The 16683-nt window shown below is 43.8% G+C and overlaps 3 protein-coding genes across 8 annotated transcripts; all 3 read right to left on the reverse strand.

Moving 5' to 3' along the window:
- Positions 1 to 1531: 1531 nt before the first annotated feature.
- On the reverse strand, positions 1532 to 2944 carry hoxa1a (homeobox A1a). The gene is made up of 2 exons (XM_076075269.1): positions 2332 to 2944; positions 1532 to 1899 (listed from the first exon to the last, which is right to left on the reverse strand). Exons 1-2 carry the CDS (start codon positions 2936 to 2938, stop codon positions 1532 to 1534), a joined length of 975 nt encoding a protein of 324 aa, XP_075931384.1. The 5' UTR covers positions 2939 to 2944.
- Positions 2945 to 6814: 3870 nt separating this feature from the next.
- Positions 6815 to 8514, reverse strand: LOC142931351 (homeobox protein Hox-A2a). Its single transcript, XM_076075241.1, has 2 exons — positions 8151 to 8514; positions 6815 to 7539 (listed from the first exon to the last, which is right to left on the reverse strand). The coding sequence occupies exons 1-2, from the start codon at positions 8512 to 8514 to the stop codon at positions 6815 to 6817; spliced, it is 1089 nt and encodes a 362-aa protein (XP_075931356.1).
- Positions 8515 to 12844: 4330 nt separating this feature from the next.
- hoxa3a (homeobox A3a) lies at positions 12845 to 16683 on the reverse strand. Of its 6 annotated transcripts, none has more exons than XM_076112956.1 (3): positions 16224 to 16683; positions 14113 to 14121; positions 12845 to 13626 (listed from the first exon to the last, which is right to left on the reverse strand). In XM_076112956.1, the coding sequence occupies exons 1-3, from the start codon at positions 16681 to 16683 to the stop codon at positions 12845 to 12847; spliced, it is 1251 nt and encodes a 416-aa protein (XP_075969071.1). The 6 variants fall into 6 exon arrangements, with proteins under 6 accessions (XP_075969071.1, XP_075969072.1, XP_075969074.1 ...); XM_076112957.1 differs by lacking the exon at positions 14113 to 14121 and adding an exon at positions 14271 to 14276; XM_076112959.1 differs by lacking the exon at positions 14113 to 14121 and having other exon boundaries at positions 16230 to 16683.

Genomic DNA, 16683 nt, shown 5'->3' on the forward strand with positions numbered 1-16683 from the left:
AAAATGCCAGTAAAACTAAAATTAAACTAAATGTTCTGAAATGCAGTTTAGACGTACGTGTTTGATTTATATCAATGAATATTAATAAAAGTTATTCAACTTTTAATGTGAGTCAATATGACCATTATTCATTCAAAATGCATATATCTTTAAAGAGCAGATTAACAAATCAGGTGTAAATATAGAACCTGAAATACTTGTAAAAGCAAATATGTGTAGCTCACTGTGCGACATGCAGGTGCTGCAAGTTTTCACTGTTCATCTTGTCATCCGGTAGGGAAGATGACACCTCCTTGTGACTTGGCGAACTGAGGAGTTAACGCTGACAGGGCCAGTGGGGCCCCATCCTTGTCGATAGCCTAACCTCGATGTTTTAATCGATAGAGTTTATTTTTTGTCCCCTCAATAAGCCAACAGCTCGATAAGGTTGTCATCACAAATGACGCTGACATCCGCGCTCTCATCTCCTCCGTGGATAAACATGCCTTTATTATGCCAATAACTCTTTACCCCGGGGACGGGAGCGCGCACGGCCGCATACATTGAGAGAATCTGTGGTGCGTAAAAGAGACGCATGCAGCTTCTAAAACGAAGGGAAAATGGACAGTGATTCCTTTTTTTTGTCTGTGGAGCTAGAATAAATGTCTGATTGGCGGATTTAGATGGAATACTTGCTTTGAAATACTCAAAAAAAGCCTCTCTAACTGTCTCTCCCCTTAGCAATGACACAGATGAATAGTTTTTTTTAGAGGTAAACGCACTTTAATACACATGATTGACCCGTAAACGTCTCTCTGGACACAACATATTGTATAGTGCTCCACTGGATTAAATAGACAACAGATAAAAGCCTGGAACATACATGGCCTTACATGACCAGTTCCCCAACTGATAAAACTCAGCGCCCCGCTAATAATACATGAAAGCATTACGCATCATGCGATTCTCACAAAATATACATTCAAACAGTCGTGGCACACAAACACACAGGCCTTAAACACAGAGGTGACAGTGATTAAGGAGGTATTATGACAATGCACTCTGTAACGATTAATAAACGAGGTCATCTATTTGATTGTGTTATGCCTCCTTGACCACATCCACTTCAATCACCCACAACTTTGGCACATTTGAGGTATTTGTTTGTGTGGGCAGCTTTGTGACTTTACATTGGCACATCCAGCCGCACTGGTCAGGAGCAGGTGTAAGGAAGGAGCTGGATATCTTTTGCACCATCATAGTCGTGGTGGAACGCGTATTTAACGTCAAATTTCAAAAGAAAGTGGACACATTTTCAACCATCGCCCTATTTGTTTGGACAGCAATGTCATCGTTCTTCCGAAAACAATACACAATATAAAACAAATCTATAACTCAGAAATGGTCCATATTATTGTCCAAAGTTTCACATAGTGCATTAATCCTTCCTAAATGTACACATTTGTCATCCATCAACACTCTGTCTTTGATATGGCGATGAGCTTTGGTATATACAGGCCGCCATGTGGCCCGAATAAGGGGCAGTTGGTTCTTAGTTGGAGGAGTAAGGATCAGACACCGTGGAGGATGTGGGAGACGGAGTAGAGGGGGGTGAGATAGACTTCTCTGATGCTCCATCATCCATTTTCTCTTGACTGCTTTCTCCCGGGTCTGAGGACGGAGCTTTGGCCGGCAGCAGCCCTTCTTTCTCTCTCTTCTTCTGCTTCATCCTGCGGTTCTGGAACCAGATTTTCACCTGAGTCTCATTCAGCTGCAGCGCGGCTGCGATCTCAACGCGCCGCGCACGGGTCAGGTACTTGTTGAAGTGGAACTCCTTTTCCAGCTCCGTCAGCTGCTTGGTGGTGAAGTTGGTTCGGACCGTGTTCGGCTGACCCCCATAACCGTACTCCCCAGACCTGCCTGCAGACAGAGAAACAAATCCCCGTGAACTTGGAGAAAAAAAGTTACCATGTTGTCTGCTCACAGCACTTATGAGTTATTAGACTATTAACTGTTTGTGTCTGAAATATGCTGTAATGTGCACATACATGGTCTAACGGACATACCACTAAAATACAGCATCTGTGAAACTGCATTGTACAATACAAGTTATTTCCAGCTTTCTGTCTTTTCCTATATAGCATAACTATAAACAAGGCAATCACCAAATGTCAATAAAGTATACAATTTTAACTCCACAACGTGGCTTTAAATGTGCTTATTTTCCAGTGTGTCCCACACAAAAATATCTACCAACATTGTCTGACATCACTTACATTTAAAGAGCTTGGATCACTTGTAAGCCAATGGTTTAGACATATACATTTTTGCCACTGGCACATTGGCACGCACCTGTTTTTGGAGGGTTTCTCTTGACTTTCATCCAGTCGAAAGTCTGTGCAGAAGATGCGCCCTCAGACAAAGGTGAACAACAAGCGTCGAGGTGAGCTGCGTGCAGTGGTGACAGCGGGTTTGAGCACCCAGGAAAAGGGGCTGCTTGCTCGTGCCCGCCGCCGTAGGCAGCATGGGCATACTGCAGTTGACCCAAGGGGGCGGCACTGTAACCTTGGCGATGCTGAGAGACCATGGAGGAGGAAATGTTACCCGAGTACATCAGTGGGCCGCACTGGGGGAATCCCGCTGAGGAGTCTACTTCCTGGTTGAGCGCGTAATGATTATACGTAGCACAGAAACTTTGGGGTCCATAGCTGGAGCTGCAGGCCGGATGGGCTCCATAGGCGAGACCCAGAGAGCTCGCATTAGACTGGTATGACCCCGGCTGATGAGAGATGCCGTCAGGGGAAGCCTTGCTCCCCATGAAGCGATCATCAGTCCCGCAATTGTTGACAGTGACTGCACAGGACTGAAAAGTTGTAATCCCGTGGTCCGAGTGGTAAGCCCTGACAGAGCATGAGCCACCTTCGCCGCTCATCACCGAGTAGTCTAAGAAGCTGCTCATTATAGCATTGTTCTACTGGGACCGAGGGACCGTCCGCTCTACAGACATCCTCTCATCTATTCCTCTCTCCCCTCTTACCCCAAGTGACCGTGCCAACCTTTACCTATACTGTGTCCTTATCAGAGGAGGGAGGGGGGCGCACGGGCCGATATCAATGAACGGGTGCTGTCACGTGGGCCCGGGTCAGCCAGTGAGGTACTTGTGCTTATCCCCTTAGCCGGTGACAGATTGGTGTTTGAGTGGCTATTTAAATTCCAGGAGCTCGTCGATCAAGGTGACGCGCGTCGCCACTAATGTATTGGCCGTGCAAACAATGAGCTGGGAGGCAGACGGTGGTGGACAGCTCCGGGGTCGCATTAACAGCGGTGAACGGCAAACTCGGCATCTTCTAACCCCTGCTGCGCGCGCTCTCCCGCCCGGGGAAAGATTAACGCTTCACCCTCTGCAACCTCTCCGAGGACGACCTAGCACTCTGACCTCAGGTACGGTATTTTTGGAATAGAGAGGATAATAGGTGTATGTGCGTGTATGTGTTGATGCGTATGCGTTGCGGTTGTGCTTGTGCCCTCATTGCGTGTCTGTATCCGCCCGCGCGTAACAGCCGTGATGTCATATGTATAATGGTGTCATTCTCTCCTCGATGGATGGATAGCCCAGTGTGTGTCTGCCACTGCCACAGGCTATGTGCGCCATTAGTGTCCCATTCCAATGCGAAGTGTTTCACGCTTTAACACCGTGTGGGATTTGCTCAGCAAATATGTTCACAGTGTGACAATGAGGGAGAGGCAGGAAGCTCTCTCTCCTGACAGGCAAAAAGTACCCGATTTCAATCAAAGAGAGCTTTCTAATAACGTTGCTCCCCATCAAGGTCGCATTAGAAATGTTTGGTTGCTTTTCAGTACTTGCTGGGAGGTCACAGGTGAAGTAACGACAAGAAAACCCATTAAACATTAAGATGATTTAGTATTCATTTTTCCTCTCCCGGGGTCATAGGGTCTGCCATCTACTCTCATTTCACTCCCACGTGTATTCATTATGAATGTGTAGTGATCAAATGATCTGATAATGTGAGGCCCGATGTAGAGCTAATGCGCACATACAGCCCGAGGTGCGACTGTGGGCAGATTATCCTGTTATGTTCATCAAATAAAGCTGTTGCGTTATTGCTTGGAATTAATGGCGAAAAGCTGCGCTGAAAAAAAAGACAGAGTACGGGGGGGGAGCGTGCGTGGGAGAGCTGCAGAGTAGCGATAGCAGAGTGCAGACAACCTCTCACTGAGGAAGGAAAAGAACGGAGAGGGGAGAAGGAGAAGGAGGGAGGGACGGAGGGGGGAGGAGATAATCACACGGAGGAATGAGCGCCCCCAATGGTCGTCTGTGGTTAAACACCCAAATATGTCAAGTGTGTTTAGATAGATAGATAGATAGATAGATAGAAACGAACATTTAGGCTGAACTGAGTACAGAACAGGACTGCAAATAAATTAAATTTAGAAGCACCCTGACCAGCTTCAGTATTAAAATGGAGCTGCATTATCAGTAATAATAGTTTGGTAATATAGTATGGCTATGTGATTCGGCAACACTGGCAGTGGGCATTCTGCTGCCTCATGATAACCTGCCAATACTTCTACTTCTACTTAAGTACAGTTTTGAAAATGTCTTTCCCTTGTAGCGGAGTGTTAGTGTAGTCCTGCTTTTACTTAAGTAAAGGAACGAAAAACTTATTTTACCACTGCTTTTGGATTTAGATGTAAACAAGATCAAATATAAGCAGCCTAAATATAAATGGCCCACTTTTCAAATTCATACAAAACGGTTTTCAGCTGCTTCAAACTCACGGAACATTAAAGAAAGTGAGAAGGTGATGCAAACTTCCCACCAGTGAAAGAAAGCGCAGTGGGGTCAATACTACCCCCCCTCCTCCCTCCTCTCTGTCTTCCCAGCTGCCTCTGCAACAGTAGTGAGTGGGCGCAGGAGATCCTTGTCTGCCTGTGAAAACTTCGCCAGGCCTCGGAGCTTTCTTGGCCCTTTGTGTGAACACATGTGAGCAGAAAAGGCGCGCTGTCTCGGAATGATTTGGTTATGCTGGCCCCGTGGTTAGTCACTGGTTGCTGGAGTGCAGTGTAGAGGATCTGCCACCCCCCTTTCACCACTATACCCCCTCCTTAAACACACACATACTCGAGTTACCCAGTAGACTTATGTTAAACCAGTCGATTGGCTTCTTATGACTTCCAGATTATTCGATAAACCGCCGCTGAACACCCAGTTTGTGTATGAGTTTCTGAATCGATCCGTACAGGCGGCGTCGCAACCGGTGGTTGTTTTTTGCTGTTCTTACACATAAAGCTGTTGAAGTGGAAAAACCTATTGAGTGAAGCTGTGCACGAGCTAATAACTGATTCCCATAAATCAACTCAAGTGCAATACATTAGAGCAAGACCATTCATAATCCCTATATTGAACTCCAGACTTCCTATTTAAACGGAACTGCTCCAACAATGTTTCTAAAAAATCCCCCGTAAAATGCACAAGCTCTACTGATAAAATAAGCCAAATATTGCTTAATGATACTCCCTCCACAGCTAATTTCACTAAATGTGTCTCTGATGAATAACATCTAGTCGAAAAGTAGTCTGTTTTGAGTTTGAGCTATACGCGGGGTAAGTGCGCAGCCTCATAATCTCAGCAGCCTGCTACTGCATGCTGCCGTCCCCGAGCCACAGCCGTGTTTAAAGAAGCTATAAAAATGAATTATTGCCAAACGCATGCGGGGACCCAGTCTCTTTCTAGCACAGGAATTGGGGGAGTCCCATATGAAAATGTAAGTGAGGTTTTATTTGTGCACATTACGCCACAATTGGTCTCCTTAATGTCCGTCTCATTCATGCCACGGAGTGATTTATGAGCTCCTGAAGGCAAACATGGCTCCGGTATTCTCCTGCATCATGCACACAATGTTAAGATCCCTGTCATGTTAAGATCCGCGCTGGCGTGTTTGCTTTTACTCTCCAACGTATGAAGTTTAAAGGTTAAACTAAAAATAATCTGCAGTAGGTTTTCTGTAGGCAGCTTTAAATATAGTGCCAACATGTCTGTGTAAATCTGGGGAACATTTTTCAGCAAAACAAATGCTACTTTTTGCATCAAGTAGGTATGAGTTGATAAACGGCTAATTATCAGACATTTAAAAGTAGTTTTACTATATAAAAAAAAAAAGTTTTTTTCACCAAAGTTTTAAATTCCAAAATGATCTGCTATATATAAAAAGACAGACAATTTACGTTTCAGGTAACTATTTAAAACATGTTGAAATTAAATTCTACATTAAAATTTCAATCATGTGTGTGTTTTCACAATTCAACGCAATCAAGACTATTTGTATTCAGTACCAACCTGTTGTTGAATTTGCATAACGTCTCTATCTTTTCATGCCCTACTTCTTTTATTTTGCATAATTTCTCCAGAAATATTTCAAGCTAAAATTGAAGTCTGTAAATAGAACAAGAAACGACTCAAAACACCAGAAAAAAGGATTGTAACAAGTTAATTGTATTCTAACAAAAATATCCAAGACATTGGAAGCTATACAAAAATAAAATGACCAGGTTCCATAGGCCTAATATTGTATAATTATTCACAAACACTCATAATTATCATTCCAAGAGAACAATTTGTTATGTAAATTACAAGCCACGCGTGAGTATAGCTATTTCAGTGATTTCATTTCAGCCTTACCTTGTATTAATCGTCAAGTCAAATATCATTAGAATAAATGTGCCGAATATACAAATAACAGCAGAGTTAATACCATCACAACCTGATATTTATTGTCCCAAGGAAAAAAAAGAAAGCTTTTGTGATTGATTTCAGTTAATAGTTCAGATGCTGCAGGTCGATTGTAGTTAGGGACTCCGAGAAAAAATAAAAGCTGTCCGCAGAAATGTCCACGGGGCTGTCCAGAGACTCTGATAAGCTCGGCGAGGCAGCATCGGAGAGCTGTAGGCAGGAATCCGAGGAGAAAGGTTGAAAATCGTGTATAGAAACATCCAGGGCCGGGGGACTGTCGCCATTGTCCGGGCCAGATGCCGAGCCTGGGCCCATTGTTGACATGCAGCCTGGAACAGTGGGTGACGGGTTGGGAAAATGTTTCAGATTTTTGTCATTGCTGTTCAGCGGCGCAGCAGCAAAGCTCATGGACTCGCTATTGTGGAGCTGCTGTGTAGAGCTCAGAGAGTTATTCTGAAAGGAACAGGTATCTCTCTCCAGCAGGGCCCCGCTCCGCTCGTACAGGGGGCCCTCGTCGTCCTCGTCGCTGTGGATGCCGTCCTCGGCGCCCGGCCCTTTCCCTTCCCCGTTGTGGTTCTCCTTGCTCTGGGTCTGCCGCTTGTGCTTCATGCGCCGGTTTTGGAACCAAACTTTGACCTGCCTCTCGGTCAGGTCCAGAAGAGCCGCTATTTCCACTCTCCTCGGACGGCACAGATACTTGTTGAAGTGGAACTCCTTCTCCAGCTCCAGCAGCTGTGTGTTGGTATACGCTGTCCTCAGCCGACGGGAGCCCCCTCCTCCCCCACCACTCTCCACAATCTCAGGCGAGCCTGGAAAATAAGCATCACGGTAGCATGGGATTAAAAACGCAGGACACAACAGTTACATAACCCCGCTGCTCCTGAATCTAACATTATGGCTATCACAAACCACCAGAGAGTAGCTCACAACACGCTGCAGCAAAATGGCCGCTGGAGCCACTGACCCAAGCTTATAGCTTGTACACCATTTATCCCAAAAATCATTAGGGCATAGAGATACTCATCGGATTGTTTTACACACAAAATAACGTCTAGTATGAGCGTGACGCAAACACGGTGGACTAAAAGCAGTGAGGTCCATGCTGGTGTGGGACACTAATGAATGCTCCAGCTGCCCTCCTCGGCAACAGCACTCCATCACTCTTCATTACTGTCACACATCAAAACTCTGCTACGGCTATGGGAATAAATCATCTCACCAAACTTTACCCAAACTGTTTTGTTTTTTTCTTGCTTCATCCACAATCAAAGCAAAGCAATAACCACAAACATATCACAATAAAACGTATCTACCCTATTTGTTTTTTTAAGGAAGGGGCTGCGTATGTTACTGATGTCAAATTTAGCAACAGATAGTAATCACTTTTGCAGTAAAGTGCCCGTGTTTTGAAATCACCCACCTTTTGGAGAAAAGCACTCATGTCCATTGGATATGGTGGTTGCGGTGGAGGTCGGCAGGTGGTTCCTCTTGGAGGCTTTCTTTTCCCGCATCCAGGGGTACTCCGGGGGTAAGGAGGCGGTGGGCAGCGGGCTGCATCCGTCGGGGCTGTGTCTGGGCCGGCCGTGCCGCGGATGGCTGCCCGGATTCAAGCTAGGAATGGTCTGCTCAAAGGGAGGAGGAATCAGTGTCGGGCGTGAAAGCGTCGAGCTCTTGATTGATGAACTTTGAAATGAATCAGCGACAGGGGGGAAAGATGTCAGGCACTCAGCAAGCGACGGCTGACTATTGATAAAACCGCTCTCTCGCTCGAATTCGTAATTCATCTCCGCTCCCTGAGAGCCGAGGAAAGTTTGCACGCGTATTTTTATAAATGTTGCGGCTCAGTGAGGACGAGAAAGAAAAAGTCATTAAAAAATATCCTGGTGGTGTTTTTATTCTATATCACTGATTACGGCCGTATGGGGACCGAGCTACTATTAAACTATTGAATTCATGGAGACAAGGTTGAAATTGGACGGAATTGCCTGTCACATGATTACCTCTGCCCAATGACAATTTAGGGTTTAATCAAAAGGAGCCACTGTCTGCCTGATTGATCCAAAAACGCTGATGAAGAACGCCTCGATCAGTTGGGGGACGACTGTTTTTATTTACATCTTTGTCCGCTCAGTTTATCCTCCTCTCGCCCTTCCAGTCCAGTCCACTAAGCTACAAAATGTGTTTTTTAAGAATGGCTGACGCTCACTATTACAGGGAAGGAGACCAGCATAGGGTGCGCGGATTCGTGCACTCCTCTTTCTCGTATTGTTTGAGGATGTCAGTCGAGAACGCCCCCACCCACACACACACACACACACACACACACACACACACACACACACACACACACACACACACACACACACACACACATTTCACGCCAGTGGCTATTCATATAGGCAAGAGTCAGGCTTCAGAGGTGAAAAAATAACACAAGCCAAAAACTGATATTGAGACTGAAGTCGACAGAGACAACCCCCAATAATCCAGTCTGTTCAGTGAGTGTGGACTCCAGAGTAGATGTGATTCTTCAAAGATGCATAATAATGAAATATGCAGTGCACCCATCGACATGTGTAGCAATAAAAAGCCCATCCATTAAGTTAATACTGACGGATATGACACGTTCAGACCATTTCGTCCCATAACAGCTGTTTAACATTTACAGCTCAGGTCCAGAAACTTGTAAAAATAAAGATCCACACGCATGTAGTCTATGCATGCGCAGTCATGAACATTGTTTTATTGTGGGCTATTTATGTGGCTTCTGTAGATATATTAAAGCACATATGTTTTTCGTTTATTCCACAAAAGGTCGATTTAATAGGTCGATTGTTGTGCCCATGGTGGTGCATAACAAAAAAACACTGTGCTAATCAAACAGGATATCTTTCTTTTAAGATTGGTAATGGCCCCCTTGTTCGATAACCAAAGGATGAAATAATTGTACGTTTATTTTAAATAGTATCCTAATATTAAGGATGGTTTCATGTGCATGATAATAGTGGAAAACGACAACGCTTGGGTTTACTGGGAGGACAGTAGCTAAAACGCTGAGAAAAAGATCTTATTGTATTTCCATTCTACATGAAATTGTAATAAAGCAAACACCATCATGTTTAGAATAGACCATTTACAATGAATCCATTTGCAGCGTTATTATGTAAATGGCTGTTATTGAATGGGGCTAACCTGCAGTGTTTTGTTTCATTGCCCTTCCAAAATAATCTGTGAAAGCCACATTTGGGATGTTTTTCAAGCAATACATGTTTTATTTTCATTTGAAAAATATATGACTTGGTGAGTAAGAGAGGGGGAGAAGAGAAGTGGTAGGCCTCTCTCAGTTTGTTGCTTATATACCAAACAAAGAGTCCTGGAAGCCTGTGCGCGATCAATCTTACTCGCCAAAAGGTCTGACAGCTCGGTGCCCTCACAACACATTTAAGGCTTCTAACTCTCCCCCGGATCAAATGCAGCCAGGAAGCGGCGAGAAACACTGGCCACTCAGATTAGAACCAGTTTCTGCTCGCAGTTGTAGCCGGGCTGTCGCTGGAGGGATATTTTATAAGATAAATAAGAATCCATCGACACAAGATGCAACCATTTCCTTTTTGTGGAGGCGGTAATGCGCCAACGGTGAGTAGGGCGAAGCAGCTTCTCCACCTGGCTTTTATCTTCGAATTGTAAACGCATTTACACGAAGACAACGATTTTTGTCGTTTTGGTAGACGTGCAGGTTTGTGAGCAGACCAGACCGTGTGATGTGGGACAGAGTTGCTAGGGGAAGAGATGGATGGCTTTTTTGGAATTACGCACAGGCTTTGTGTGCAAGGAAAGGAGTGGGTGGCGGCATTTAGTGGACCCCAGTCTGTTTTACACACTTGTCTTTACAGCAGCATTGATTTAAGACCACTTTCCCACGGATGGAAATGCAAAGAAAGATATACAAATCGTATCTTAGTTAAAACGTTATTTATGTGCTACCTGCATGCGCATATGGGTCAAATCAGCGTCTTGCTGTGCACGCGTGTGCATGTGTGCGCGTGTCTGTGTTGGATGCAGGAATACTCAGTGCATCAGTTTTTTTTTTTTTTTTACTGGGACACACCATGGTTCAATTGTTCTAGGTTTCCCTGCTAACCATATGTCAGGGTTACTAATGTCCATGCCCTCTTATATCAATCAGATAGCGCAGAAAAATATTTCTGGGTGCAAAATCCGTAAGACCAAATAATACTGCAGTTACACAAAGGCATATGCACAAAAAGTAAACATGGTACGAAAAGGTTTTGTAATTTGACGGAAGAAGAAGTAAAGTCATTCAGCATGGTAAGAAAAATAATTTTCCTGAAAGAAATGACAGATTTACAAAACAGACAATGAAAAGACAATGAAAAGAAAAGAAAATTTAAAAAAGATAAAACAAAGCATATTAATTTGTATGCCGGCCCTTTATCCGAACAAAAAATACCGAAAGGAATTAAAACCCATTTTTCAGCATTCCACTTATAATTTGCTTTGCTGTAACCATCCACGAGACCAAGGCTTTTAATGTTGACCTGGCTTCACGCTGGCATCTGCAAATTTGTAATATAATGACCCAAATAAGCCCCGTTACGATTTTTGCTTCATCCTCCATCCTCTCTGACCGCATTTGACTGACTGAACATATCAGGGAATTATTTTTTCAAACGATTTCTCATTTAGCTTGTTGTCTTCTTGCAGAATCTCCAGAAGGGCCCGTGTGACATTTTTATTATTATGGATGTGCCCACGCAGATGAGAGGAGGTGAGAAGGCCACCCGACTTTTCTTCACGTCGAATGAAGAGGAGGGGAGAGAAAAACAAGTAGCTTTAATTCAATATTTGACTTTATCTGCAACCATTTCCCTTTCTGTTATTGAATATTACATGTGGCCACTGGTTTCACGTTATTTTGGATGCATACATCTTATAAAAATATATAGATAGTACCAATTATGATGAATGGTTTATTAAACTATTACCATTATATTGTCTCTTATGTTGCCAATTGTCTAAAAATGTGTTTATTTTTTTGTTATCACCTCTACCATTATGTACCGTATTGAAATTCATAACAGCAATAACTAAATGTAATAATTGTAAAACTAGGAAAGTATTGACATTTTTATTTAGGAAACTGTCTTGTATTTACGTGAAATGCTTCCGATTAAAACTACAAGGTTTGCTGCAATTATATTTCAATTGTTTTATTTATTTTTTCGAACTGGAGCAGCGAGGAATGTATGACATCGAAAAAGAAAACTGATGATGTCTTTTTTCTTTTTTACTTCAAGAAAAGAAAATGCTAATGTGTGTCCTTCTTTCCACCCTTATTGCATGACTGATTGATTTTACATTTGCTGAGAAAATAAAACATCTCATTGAAGAAGAAGAAACGGAAACATAACCTAATAGCAACATGGTGTGCTGCTGGGGAGCTTCTGAATACATATATGGGCTGGTAAGGGGCCGAGGCGCTAATTTCCCATCAACCTTGTCTCACAAAGATCGCAGAGGTGTCAAATAATACTAAAGGACTTAACATCAAACAAAATAAATAACATTAAAAAGTCCAATTGAACAACACAAGCAAGGGAGGCGGCGTGTGAGCTCATGTCCCTTGTTTTTGAAAATGTATTTCCCTCATAATCCCAACTCGTGGCTCTTGAAGGATCCTTTCACAAGTGCAACAAAATGCAAAACACAATTCTTCAACTGCGGATAAATAAAAGACGGACAAATTCACATTAAAATGAATAACATATGTTCATAATACCCTGTTTGAGTTTCGATTTTAAAACAAGTTAAAAAAAGATTAAATAGGCCTATGCTTATACTGTGCCCCCACCCTCCCACTCTAGACGTCCTACAGCTCAGATAAAGGTCTTTGTGAGACAATGAAACGAGCAAATAGAGAAAAATTCAAGCAAGTCGTGATTATTTATCCTACGCTACTTCACACATCAAACTATAGAGAACATAAACAAAGGCTGAGAGAAGGTGGAAGCCGTGACGAGGCGCAGAAACAAAGCAGTAATGTGTCTGGAGGTGGATAAGACAATGGGCGGAGTGATCCGGGCAACGCCACCGCTACAGATGCGTCAGTTTGGGCGCTTCCTGGATTCTTCCCTGAGAGTAGTGCGACGTTAGGTCTGTGTACGTCGGTGTCGGATCACACACTCCGTGATGCTGACTGTTGCCCATTGTGATTGCTCCATTGTAGTCCATATTTGCGGACGGCGGGTGCTGGAGGTGGGTTAGACCGAAAACGGAGGTCCCAGAATTGGGCATTGAGTCGATGTAACCTCCGCCGACATAAACGGGGCTGCCCTGCATGTGAGTCCCGTAGTTGCCATTGCCTTGGAGAGGATGCGCGTCATACTCGGGCGTGGCCGAGTCGGTCCCGGGATACCTCTTCTGGGAGGGCGGGCAGTTGTTGAGGGAGCTGTTCAAAGGAGGGGGGTATGACGTGGCCATAGAGTATGCATTTTGATGAGGTTTATTGTAAGACGTCGGCGACTGGGATTCATAAGGTACACTGTTGACTAGAGAATGCATAGAGTTGAGGTATCCTCCACCACCGGAGACCGGACCCACGGGACTCCGAGGGGACTGCCCACCAGGGGAAGGCATCATTCCGACACCTTTCTGATCCTTCTTGTATTTCATTCTGCGGTTCTGGAACCAGATTTTGATCTGTCTCTCAGTGAGGTTGAGCAAGTTGGCCATCTCCACCCTCCGGGGTCTGCAAAGGTACCGGTTAAAGTGGAACTCCTTCTCCAGCTCCACTAGCTGGGCGCTGGTGTAAGCTGTCCGGGCCCTCTTCGAAGCTGCTGACCCTGGAGGACTCTTGTCTCCGGGGCAACTCTCCACTGTCAGAGAGGAGGAGAGGAGGGTGTCAATCAGTAATCCATTACAGAGGGAGAGGGAGAGAGAGAGAGAGAGAGAGAGAGAGAGAGAGAGAGAGAGAGAGAGAGGTTGAGAAGGGTAGAGCGGCAGAGACAGGAGAGTGAGAGTAAAATCGTCTGACAACACGCACACAGCTGATAACAGAACTTTCAACCATCAGGAGGGGGTGGTTTACTAGATAAATACGCCCTGCTCCACAACTTAAATAGGGGTGTTATCATCGACTTTTTTTTTTTCTTCCTCCTTACGTGTGAGTGAGCATGTGCGCACATTTTGATAAACCCACTGCAAAGCACAAGGGTTATCAAGACGGCTCCATAAGACAATTAACAATCAGTGCATGGGCACTGTGTCTGTGTACACGCTACACTAACTACATAGAAAAATGTAACTGGAGAACAGTGGGTAAATATTTGATATGGAATCAGGTAACCTTAGACTTCTAAAACAGTTTGACCCTCCTCTTCCCCCGTAGTCACAAAGTAGCACAAGCGTAAATCAAACACAAGCATTATGTATTCCTTAGGGTGTATAAACCACTGCCCTCACTGATAAGCCTCCCCTTCTAGCTGCAGCTTGGCTGCAGAATAGCAAAGTGTTGGTCTACTTGCCGCTGTGGCATGCGGCCAACACTTAATACATTTCACTATACCTGTCGTCTAAACGTGGAGCAAAAGGAATGCAGCATGACATAACATGTACCTAGGTTATAGAGATGAAAGAGAAGTTAACATAAGGAATACTCATGTATGTAGGGCATCGTTATCAATTGTGATAACGATTATTATTGTATGATACTTTACTTCATATTCAAAGGATAGTTAACTAAGACTGATTTCGGAAATTTGTGTTAAGTGCAGGATTAATGTTATCTGTCATGGCGTGCGTGCGTAAAAGGCTTTTCATCAACGTTAGCCCCTCAATGTGATGTTAAAATAATGAAACCCCCTCACCAAACATGCTGCTTTACATTTTAAACTCTTACAGCAGAATAATACATAACTTCATTTGATAACTATCCATGTATTACAAAAAGGGAAGGCCATGGGAAGGTAAGATTAACTGACATTTTTAGATTGGGGGTGTTTATTGGCATATAATCATACACAAATCCTCTCCCTGACCCAACAAGGTTTCCTCCAATTAAATAGCAGAATCGGACCAGTGTAGGTGCTTACAATTGTTTTCATAAATTGTAGCACTTTTACCAGTTGATGAAAAATGATAATAAAACATCTTCCCAACATATAACAATGAAGGGCACCATACTTCTTAACATTGTAGCTCATACTGTAGACAACTACCTACAACGTCATTAGAAAGTTACCCACGTAATTTACACAATAGAAAGGTCATAAGATGATGAGCGTCTCTGAATTTTTAAGTACCTTACGCAAGTAAACATCTGAAACACAAATTCCTAACTGTGATTCATCAAGGTTTCCTCCAATCAAACAGCAGGACCTGATGCGTGCGTAAATCGTGCGTACATTTTGTTTCCACATGTTAACACGTCAACATGCTGTTAAAACTAATGGAAAACATTCCCAAAACAAAAAAATATAATTATTAAAAGGCGCCACTTTCCTTACATTTTCAATGTTAGTATTGTATGAAACTTACCCATTTAATTTACAACAAAGGAGGTCTAAGTTGAGTTTATACAAATAAAGACCCCAAACTCCCCAACCTGACCCACTAAGTTTTCCTGTCATCAAAACAGCAGGATCTGGCTTTGCTTACGTGCGTAAAAAAATGCCTAAATGGTTAGCACATGAATGAAAATTAAGCCACAGAATTTATTTTTTTCTGTTGAATACTATCTGTACCTTAATTGAAATCGTGCCCACTACATTTACAAAATAACAAGGTCATGGGAAGATGAGCGTCTCTGAATTTTTAGTTTGGCTCTATAAATAAACACTCCGAACACAACCCCCCACTCTGACCCACCAAGTTTTCCTCTCATCAAAACAGCAGGACAAACTGAAACAACTGTTGTGCGTGTTTGTTTGTTGTCTCTCCAGGAACATTATGTGATCAGTGGATGATGTTTACAGTAAGTACAGGTCAGCTGCAGGGCTCAGGGACAACAAATGGTGGACTCTACTTCCAATGTTGAGGCACATCATTCTTCTACAGTCTATAACCTTATCGTGTATTTATAGTATATCATGTTTGGGGTATAATTTTGGAGAATTTCCAAGAAGATACAGGATACAACATACTCTGACTGTATCAAAGAGCTGTTCATTAAAACTCTGTGGTCATTTTTGGCTGTAGTTCCTGAATAACTTAAGGGTCCCCCAGAGGGAACAAAATATATACATACATACAATTCAATATAATACCAGCAACAACTGACATTGTCCAGTTGCTGGTTGCCCCCTCTCTCCTCTCCCCACCTTACCTTTCATTTGAGAAAACTTTATTTAATTTATACCAGATCTACAGCCACCCCTGTATTATGTCCTCCCTCAACAAATGTATGTGCACTTTCTGGTCAGAGGCTATCTAGTTATGTGTGTGTCAGCAGCAGCAGTGTTTAGGTTGAAAGTACCTGAACTGGAGCTACTGGTGGGTTTCTGCTTCGTGTTCTGGCGGGATTCCTTCATCCAGGGGAAGATCTGTTTGCGAGTAGTAGAGGTCGGGGAGCCGTTCTTGGCACTGGGCTGGTTGGACCCGTTGCTTGTGTTTTGGCTGATAGCACCGGGGGATTGTGAGGGAGGGGGTGGGCCTGACACGGGCACCTGTGGTTGATTGCTTTCGGGATGAACCTTGGACTGCGCCGCCTGAATGGCTGTGGTCCTGTCGCAGCTCTCCGCCATCTCCCCCGGCTTCTGCAGAGCCACGGAGCCGTCAGGAGACTGCAGGGAGCAGGCAGGTCGATGGTACTCACTTTCCACATGAGAGGCCCGGGGATATTGGACCTGATTGGCATCATAACTGAAGCCATTTGCGCTTTGATATGGGTAGCCACTGTAAATTGCGGAGCTGTCGAAGTAGGTTGCCTTTTGCAT

Source organism: Anarhichas minor, unplaced genomic scaffold (genome assembly GCF_050575085.1).
Source record: "Anarhichas minor isolate MPS153535 unplaced genomic scaffold, ASM5057508v1 ptg000051l, whole genome shotgun sequence".
In the NCBI taxonomy this organism is placed as follows: Eukaryota; Metazoa; Chordata; class Actinopteri; order Perciformes; family Anarhichadidae; genus Anarhichas; species Anarhichas minor.